Source organism: Nerophis ophidion, linkage group LG02, assembly GCF_033978795.1.
Source record: "Nerophis ophidion isolate RoL-2023_Sa linkage group LG02, RoL_Noph_v1.0, whole genome shotgun sequence".
NCBI lineage: Eukaryota > Metazoa > Chordata > Actinopteri > Syngnathiformes > Syngnathidae > Nerophis > Nerophis ophidion.
This window is the reverse complement of record NC_084612.1, coordinates 78770737-78781600: the sequence shown is the minus strand read 5'-3', so window position 1 is coordinate 78781600 and position 10864 is coordinate 78770737. Positions and strand designations below refer to the sequence as shown.

General features: G+C 44.3%; 1 protein-coding gene across 2 annotated transcripts in view; it reads right to left on the bottom strand.

The window, feature by feature from the left end:
- igsf21a (immunoglobin superfamily, member 21a) overlaps positions 1-10864 on the bottom strand; it is a 419808-nt gene that overhangs the window by 9535 nt on the left and 399409 nt on the right. For both annotated transcript variants that reach the window (XM_061892205.1, XM_061892206.1), the window contains exon 9: positions 7091-7129. In XM_061892205.1, the coding sequence (XP_061748189.1) occupies positions 7091-7129 (39 nt within the window). The remainder of the gene's footprint in view (positions 1-7090; positions 7130-10864) is intronic.

The following is a 10864-nucleotide window of genomic DNA, read 5'->3' as shown; positions in this document are numbered from 1 at the left end:
ACTTGGGGCAGGGTCTCCTCCCCAACCCGGAGAAGGCACTCCACCCTTTTCCAGGTGATCGTTTCAATTATTCTCATTTTGAAGAGAAAAGTGCTTTGGCCTTTTGGAATGACAACAAATCATAGAAGATTCAAGACGAATGTGATCTCGAAAGTCAGGAAAACCATAAGCAGAGAAAGACTGAGTCAGAACATGCGGTAAAACTGAGGGGGAAAAAAACTGAGAAAAAGAAGGTCAACTGCTACAGTACTATTCTATTTTGCATCCTCTTCTACTGATGCTTGCGGAAATGTTGAAAAGCGCCCGAGCTGCACCGCTCAGTCAGGATTGGCCTCCCTCGCCCCAGCTACAGGCTAAAAACAGTACGGTTGAAATTTGTGTTTGGGGGAAGATTAAGACCTTTTTCAGCTTCTGCGTTGGGAGAATCCGAATGTAAAATCTCCGACTCAGAACTTGAATCAGAGCCAACTTGCAAAGAAGCAATGCTTGTCCAAAATGCAATAACATATACACACAGATGATTGTTCTCTCGTAATGTTAGCCATATCTGTTTTGAAGTAATCATGGACCGGGGCGACAAAAAGATCATTCCATTCAATTTATAATTTGAAATGAGCTGCAGTTCTGTAGATGGCCACACAGCAAGTGGGGGCAACATGTCAGGTCTGGCGATGGAAGTGGGGGCGTTCCAAGTAGTTATTCATCTACAGATTACTTTAAAACTTAGAAGCATTTAAGTCTCACCTTAAAACTCATCTGTATACTCTAGCCTTTAAATAGACCTCCTTTTTAGACCAGTTGATCTGCCGCTTCTTTTCTTTCTCCTATGTCCCCCCCTCCCTTGTGGAGGGGGTCCGGTCCGATGACCATGGATGAAGTACTGGCTGTCCAGAGTCGAGACCCAGGATGGACCGCTCGTCGGGACCCAGGATGGACCGCTCGCCTGTATCGGTTGGGGACATCTCTACGCTGCTGATCCGCTTGAGATGGTTTCCTGTGGACGGGACTCTCGCTGCTGTCTTGGAGCCACTATGGATTGAACTTTCACAGTATCATGTTAGACCCGCTCGACATCCATTGCTTTCGGTCCCCTAGAGGGGGGGGGGTTGCCCACATCTGAGGTCCTCTCCAAGGTTTCTCATAGTCAGCATTGTCACTGGCGTCCCACTGGATGTGAATTCTCCCTGCCCACTGGGTGTGAGTTTTCCTTGCCCTTTTGTGGGTTCTTCCGAGGATGTTGTAGTCGTAATGATTTGTGCAGTCCTTTGAGACCTTTGTGATTTGGGGCTATATAAATAAACATTGATTGATTGATTGATTAGGAAATGACTGCCAGTTTCATTTTCAGGAGCAAAAAATCCATAGAGAGAACTTAGTTAGTGAAATTTCATTCATCTGGGTGCTATCTATCCATCGTTCTCCGCTTATCTAAGGTTGAGTCGCGAGGGCAGCAACCTAAGCAGAAAAGTCCAGACCACCCTCTCCTCAGCCACTATGTTCAGCTCCTATTGGGGGATCCCGAGGCATCCAGCGGGCTTGTTGACCAGATGCCCAAACCCCCTCACCTGGCTCCTCTCCATGTGGAGTGGTGGCTTTAGTCTTAGCTTGTCCTGAATGACCAGGAGAGTCCTGGCACCCAAAGTAGGAAACTCATTTTGTTCCGTGATCTTGTCCTGTCCGTCACAACCCACAGCTCATGAACATATGGACGTCGACCGCTAAATTGAGAGCTTTGCCTTCCGGCTCAGCCTCTTCTTCACCACGTTGGATCGATACAGGGTTCACATCAATGCAGACACTGCACTGACCCGCCTGTCGGTCTCACGATCCCCTCGTGAGCAGGACTATGCGATAGTTGGAACTCCTCCACTTGGGGCAGGATCTCTTCCACGACCCAGAGATGGCACTGAAACCTTTTCTGGGCGAGAACCATGGACTCAGACTTGGAGGTGCTGATTTTCATCCCAGTCACCTCACACTTGGTTATGAACCGACCCAGTGAGAGCCAAAGATCTGGGCCAGATAAAGTCAGCAGGACCATGTGGACCATATGGGTCCTTTAAGTCGTTAGCATCATGTTTTTAATTGATATTTTTGCTATGTTTTGGGCCCTAATATTGAAAGATGTCCATACTATGCTGATTTCCATGCAGTACTCTGACAAGACAAGTGGTGTCCTCACACGGGCCTGACATGAAGCCCACTGCAGGAAGCCTTAAAAACTCTGGAGGTCATCACCAGACCAGACCTGTATTGAGTCGCTGGTCGAGGGGCCAGGTACGCTTTCACCTCCCGGGCCTCCTTGCACGCCAATTCAACCAGTATGTGCGACTTGTGTGTGTGAGTGTGTGTGTGTGTGTGTGTGCGTGCCCCGTGAAGACCCAATTCCGCCCTTGCTGTGACACAGGCGCTCCTGCGCTCATTGTGGCATGTTTCCATGTTTACATGTTTGCATGTTTGCATATTTGCATGTTTGCATATTTGCATGTTTCCATGTTTCCATGTTTACATGTTTGCATGTTTGCATATTTGCATGTTCGCATGTTTGCATATTTGCATGTTTGCATGTTTACATGTTTGCATGTTTGCATGTTTGCATATTTGCATGTTTGCATGTTTACATGTTTGCATGTTTACATGTTTGCATGTTTGCATGTTTGCATATTTGCATGTTTGCATGTTTGCATGTTTGCATATTTGCATATTTGCATGTTTGCATGTTTGCATATTTGCATGTTTGCATGTTTGTATATTTGCATGTTTGCATGTTTGCATATTTGCATGTTTGCATGTTTTCATATTTGCATGTTCGCATATTCGCATGTTTGCATGTTTACATGTTTGCATGTTTGCATGTTTGCATATTTGCATGTTTGCATGTTTACATGTTTGCATGTTTGCATGTTTGCATATTTGCATGTTTGCATGTTTGCATGTTTGCATATTTGCATATTTGCATGTTTGCATATTTGCATGTTTGCATGTTTACATGTTTGCCTGTTTGCATGTTTGCATATTTGCATGTTTGCATGTTTGCATGTTTGCATGTTTGCATGTTTGAATGTTTACATGTTTACATGTTTGCATGTTTACATGTTTGCATGTTTACATGTTTGCATGTTTGCATATTTGCATGTTTACATGTTTGCATGTTTACATGTTTGCATGTTTACATGTTTGCATGTTTGCATATTTGCATGTTTGCATATTTGCATGTTTGCATGTTTACATGTTTGCATGTTTACATGTTTGCATGTTTGCATATTTGAATGTTTGCATGTTTGCATGTTTACATGTTTGCATGTTTACAAGTTTGCATGTTTACATGTTTGCATGTTTGCATGTTTACATGTTTGCATGTTTACATGTTTGCATGTTTGCATATTTGCATGTTTGCAAGTTTGCATATTTGCATGTTTGCATGTTTACATGTTTACATGTTTGCATGTTTGCATATTTGCATGTTTGCATGTTTGCATATTTGCATGTTTGCATGTTTACATGTTTGCATGTTTGCATATTTGCATGTTTGTATGTTTGCATGTTTGCATGTTTACATGTTTGCATGTTTACATGTTTGCATGTTTGCATATTTGCATATTTGCATATTTGCATGTTTGCATATTTGCATATTTGCATGTTTGCATATTTGCATGTTTGCATGTTTGCATATTTGCATGTTTGTATGTTTGCATGTTTGCATATTTGCATGTTTGCATGTTTGCATGTTTGCATGTTTGCATGTTTGCATATTTGCATATTTGCATGCTTGCATGTTTGCATGTTTGCAATGTGTGACGCAGCTGGTGGGGCCGGCAACAGGAAGTAGGAGCAAATAAAGGACAGAGAGGGTGGAGGCAAAAACAACTACAGTATTTCAAGCGAGGCGCGAGAGAAGGAGCGAAGTCGAACACCCCCAACCCCGCCCCCCCCAACCCAACTCCTGTCGTTCCGACACATGCGCTCGCCATCTGCTGGGTAAACTGTTCCCACGATGCACTGGAACTAACGTGGCCGTCACACTTGTGCAAAAGGGTTTATGCAGTGGCTCCATTAAAATGCATTTGCCTCTTCATCAAGCGCTGCCTTATTACATGACAGCTTAGGAGTGTTTTGCATCGCTTACACTTGCATTTGCATTGTTAAGACGCGCTTATTGAACAAACAATATTTACACATCATCATCGCCACGCTTGTGGAAGTCTGGCAGCAGGTCTTTGGTCTCTCGAGCAGGCACAAGGCATGGATGCAACCTTGACACAAGTCCTTTGAAACTGACTTTGAAACAAGGTTGCAAAATGGTTGATGTCTAATGTTGGATCCACGTTGTTGGTTGGGAAATGATCACATTTCAATGTCAAATCAATGTCACAACCTGACCTTGAATAAACCTTGTCAAAAAGCATGTTGTTTCAATGTTGTATTTGTGTTGTAGAATATTGGTTGGGAAATGACCAACATTCAATGGTCAAATCCATGTCACAATCCAACATTGATTGAACGTCGTTAGGAAGGATGTTGTTTCAACGTTGTATTGGAGTTGCTCAATGCCAGGACATAATTCAACAAGATCTCAACGTTGTTTCAATATCTTGTGCCTGCTGGGTTGTTATTATTACTGTACTGTATTACTGGGCAAGGATGGTCCACAGCCATGGTTCTGCCACACAATACCTCAATGCTAACCAGGGGGAATTACACTTCAACCACTGTGCTCGGCTTTGAAGGTTAGGATTGTTTGTTTGCATCAAAACTCTTGTTCGTCTCACTACCATAGGGCAGAACCACCCTTCCCCAGGCACATCCTCCTGGTTTTGGTGTATTAATAATTGGGGTTTTGGCACCAGCCGCTGGACTAGATGTGACTAATCTAACTCTAAGACTAGATGTGACCAATCTAAATCTAAGACTAGATGTGACCAATCTAAGTCTAAAACTAGATCAGACCAATCTAAATCTAAGACTAGATGTGACCAATCTAGGTCTAAGAATAGATGTGACCAATCTAAGTCTAAGACTAGATGTGACCAATATAATTCCAAGACTAGATGTGACCAATCTAAGTCTAAGACTAGATGTGACCAATCCAAATCTAAGACTAGATGTGACCAATCTAAATCTAAGACTAGATGTGACCAATCTAAGTCTAAAACTAGATCAGACCAATCTAAATCTAAGACTAGATGTGACCAATCTAAGTCTAAGACTAGATGTGACCAATCTAAATCTAAGACTAGATGTAATCAATCTAAATCTAAGACTAGATGTGACCAATCTAAGTCTAAAACTAGATCAGACCAATCTAAATCTAAGACTAGATTTGACCAATCTAGGTCTAAGAATAGATGTGACCAATCTAAGTCTAAGACTAGATGTGACCAATATAATTCCAAGACTAGATCTGACCAATCTAAGTCCAAGACTAGATGTGACCAATGTAAGTCTAATCACATCTAGGGATGCAAAGCGCTTTGGGAAAACCTGGACCATGTAAGGAGATATCCACTGACTTGAAATGCTCCCACGTCAAAGACAACCAGCAAGACAAACAAGGTCCACTTTGCATACTGAACAAGTCATTTGTGTCTTTGATGTGTTTAGGGTGAAATGTTCCACTATTTCAATGTTTTTATGCACAGTATTATTGGACTGCAAACAAAAGATGACAAAATGTAAGATAAAAGACTACGTAGATTTAGAAAAAAAATAGTAAAAACTAGTGAACTGATCCATCCAAGCAGGGAGTCACTTTTACTTGATAAGACATCACAAAGTAAGATTTGTACATCCAGACGTTGAAGCTAGAAACAAACATTTTATTCTGAAAATAAGAATGGGTCAACATGGAATTCCTGAATTAGCATCCTCGGGATAAAACAGAATCTTTAAACAAAGTTTTCTACACGGGGAAAACCCAAATATCTAACTTGAATAGTTATTGTCTAAATGTGAAGATGTTTTAAACTACAATAGACCAAATATAAATCTTCAGGCTAAAGTTAAGATGATGGAGTAAAGTCAATGACTGACAAGTAAATAATAGCTCTGAAAACTTGGGACATTTCTTCAGGACAAGCTAAAGTCATCGGGGGGGAGGTTGGGGGGGTCTTGGGCACAGTTGGGTGTTCCAACAGGACAATGACCCCAAACTAAATCAGGCTAGAATGAAGGTTTTACAATGGCCTTTCCAAAGTCCTGACTTAAAGGTGTGGACAATGCTGAAGAAACAAGTCCATGTCAGAAAAGCAACACATTTAGCTGAACTGCCGCAATTTTGTGGTGAAAAATGTGCACAGAAGCTTGTGGATGGCTAGCAAAAGTGACTTATTGCAGGTAAACTTGCCAAGGGACATGTAAGCAAATATTAACATTGCTGTACGTATACTTTTGACGAAGCTAACATTTTCAGTAGAGCCATAATAAATTCATAAAAAAAGCAAACTGCATGAATATTTTTTGTGAGCAACAAGTATTTGCTCCAATCACTACATCACAATGAAATAAGAAATGATTGTAAAGTCAAGACAGCCATGACAGGATGTTCTTTACAAGTGTACCTACACTTTTGACCACCACTATATAAGTTTTTGTATTTTTTTTTTCTTTAGCTGTATGAAGACATGTCTGTGTTTGTTTCCCTTGGCCTCAGTCTGGACCCCCTCTCCAGGGGCCCAGGCTTCGACAGATGAGCCCCCCCCCCCCCATTAATAAAGTATATGTGATTGTGATTCCGACCCAGGAGGAAGTTCCTATTGACCATGCATGCAGGGCCCAGCAACACCGAACAATAACGATGGAAGCCGAAACGGAAAAGGGAAAAAGTGCCATCTGCACGGCAACGGGACCGCATCATAATCCGACACTTGGGCGGCGGTGGCAGTGTTGGGTTCATCACGGCGAGCACAGGGGCCAAGATGGATTCCTGACATGACATAACCAGCGCCGCAAGGTATAAGCTTTGTGAGGCGCACACTTCCTGTCAGCGGGTGCAGTTCTGAGGTGTCAAAGTCAAAGAGAGGCAGTTCAGTGAGGCCTCGTTAGCGCTCACAACCAATCAAAGCTTCGTCATCGGCGTGCTGGGAATACTTACTGTTCTGGCTCTGCGTGTTTTTCATCATGCTCGGGTTTTCTGTCGGGACGAGAACAAAAGAAGACAAAAGGTTAGAATGGTTGGCAGCTTTGTGCTGACTAGCATCCTCAATAACCCACACTGGTACAACACTGGCACCCTTAATAACCCACACTGGTACTCCAATGGCACCCTTAATAACCCACACTGCTACACCAATGGCACCCACAATAACCCACACTGGTACTCTATTGGCATCATCAATAACCCACACTGGTACACCAATGGCACCCACAATAACCCACACTGGTACTTCATTGGCATCATCAATAACCCACACTGGTACACCACTGGCATCATCAATAACCCACACTGGTACTCCAATGGCACCCTTAATAACCCACACTGGTACACCAATGGCACCCACAATAACCCACACTGGTACTTCATTGGCATCATCAATAACCCACACTGGTACACCACTGGCATCATCAATAACCCACACTGGTACTCTATTGGCATCCTCAATAACCCACACTGGTACTCCAATGGCACCCTTAATAACCCACACTGATACACCAATAGCACCCTCAATAACCCACACTGGTACTCTATTGGCATCCTCAATAACCCACACTGGTACTCCAATGGCACCCTTAATAACCCACACTGGTACACCAATGGCACCCACAATAACCCACACTGGTACTTCATTGGCATCATCAATAACCCACACTGGTACACCACTGGCATCATCAATAACCCACACTGGTACTCCAATGGCACCCTTAATAACCCACACTGGTACTTCATTGGCATCATCAATAACCCACACTGGTACACCACTGGCATCATCAATAACCCACACTGGTACTCTATTGGCATCCTCAATAACCCACACTGGTACTCCAATGGCACCCTTAATAACCCACACTGATACACCAATAGCACCCTCAATAACCCACACTGGTACTCTATTGGCATCCTCAATAACCCACACTGGTACTCCAATGGCACCCTTAATAACCCACACTGGTACACCAATGGCACCCACAATAACCCACACTGGTACTTCATTGGCATCATCAATAACCCACACTGGTACACCACTGGCATCATCAATAACCCACACTGGTACTCCAATGGCACCCTTAATAACCCACACTGCTACACCAATGGCATCCTCAATAACCCCCACTGGTACTCCAATGGCACCCTTAATAACCCACACTGGTACACCAATGGCACCCTCAATAACCCACACTGGTACTCTATTGGCATCCTCAATAACCCACACTGGTACTCCAATGGCACCCTTAATAACCCACACTGGTACACCAATGGCAACCACAATAACCCATACTGGTACTTCATTGGCAACATCAATAACCCACACTGGTACTCCAATGGCACCCTCAATAACCCACACTGGTACACCAATGGCATCCTCAATAACCCACACTGGTACTCCAATGGAACCCTTAATAACCCACACTGGTACACCAATGGCACCCTCAATAACCCCACTGGTACTCTATTGGCATCCTCAATAACCCACACTGGTACTCCAATGGCACCCTTAATAACCCACACTGGTACACCAATGGCACCCACAATAACCCACACTGGTAGTTCATTGGCATCATCAATAACCCACACTGCTACTTCAATGGAATCATTAATAACCCACACTGCTGCACCAATGGCACCCACAATAACCCACTCTGGTACTTAATTGACATCATCAATAACCCACACTGGTACACCACTGGCATCATCAATAACCCACACTGGTACTCCAATGGCACCCTCAATAACCCACACTGGTACACCAATGGCACCCACAATAACCCACACTGCTACTTCATTGGCATCATCAATAACCCACACTGGTACTCCAATGGCCTCCTCAATAACCCACACTGGTACTCCAATGGCACCCTTAGTAACCCACACTGGTAAACCAATGCCACCCACAATAACCCACACTGGTACACCAATGCCACCCACAATAACCCACACTGCTACTTCATTGGCATCCTCAATAACCCACACTGGTACTCCAATGGCACCCTTAATAACCCACACTGGTACACCAATGGCACCCTCAATAACCCACACTGGTACTCTATTGGCATCCTCAATAACCCACACTGGTACTCCAATGGCACCCTTAATAACCCACACTGGTACACCAATGGCAACCATAATAACCCACACGGGTACTTCATTGGCATCATCAATAACCCACACTGGTACTCCAATGGCACCCTCAATAACCCACACTGGTACACCAATGGCATCCTCAATAACCCACACTGGTACTCCGATGGAACCCTTAATAACCCACACTGGTACACCAATGGCACCCTCAATAACCCACACTGGTACTCTATTGGCATCCTCAATAACCCACACTGGTACTCCAATGGCATCCCTAATAACCCACACTGGTACACCAATGGCACCCACAATAACCCACACTGGTAGTTCATTGGCATCATCAATAACCCACACTGGTACTCCAATGGCACCCTTAATAACCCACACTGCTGCACCAATGGCACCCACAATAACCCACACTGGTAATTAATTGGCATCATCAATAACCCACACTGGTACACCACTGGCATCATCAATAACCCACACTGGTACTCCAATGGCACCCTCAATAACCCACACTGGTACACCAATGGCACCCACAATAACCCACACTGCTACTTCATTGGCATCATCAATAACCCACACTGGTACTCCAATGGCATCCTCAATAACCCACACTGGTACTCCAATGGCACCCTTAATAACCCACACTGGTACACCAATGCCACCCACAATAACCCATACTGCTACTTCATTGGCATCCTCAATAACCCACACTGGTACTCCAAGGGCACCCTCAATAACCCACACTGGTACACCAATGGCACCCACAATAACCCACACTGCTACTTCATTGGCATCCTCAATAACCCACACTGGTACTCCAATGGCACCCTTAATAACCCACACTGGTACACCAATGGCACCCACAATAACCCACACTGCTACTTCATTGGCATCCTCAATAACCCACACTGGTACAACACTGGCATCCTCAATAACCCACACTGGTACACCAATGGCACCCACAATAACCCACACTGCTACACCAATGGCACCCTCAATAACCCACACTGGTACTTCATTGGCATCCTCAATAACCCACACTGGTACACCACTGGCATCATCAATAACCCACACTGGTACACCACTGGCACCCTCAATAACCCACACTGCTACACCAATGGCACCCTCAATAACCCACACTGGTACACCACTGGCATCATCAATAACCCACACTGGTACTCCAATGGCACCCTCAATAACCCACACTGGTACACCAATGGCACCCACAATAACCCACACTGCTACTTCATTGGCATCATCAATAACCCACACTGGTACTCCAATAGCATCCTCAATAACCCACACTGGTACTCCAATGGCACCCTTAATAACCCACACTGGTACACCAATGCCACCCACAATAACCCACACTGCTACTTCATTGGCATCCTCAATAACCCACACTGGTACTCCAAGGGCACCCTCAATAACCCACACTGGTACACCAATGGCACCCACAATAACCCACACTGCTACTTCATTGGCATCCTCAATAACCCACACTGGTACTCCAATGGCACCCTTAATAACCCACACTGGTACACCAATGGCACCCACAATAACCCACACTGCTACTTCATTGGCATCCTCAATAACCCACACTGGTACAACACTGGCATCCTCAAT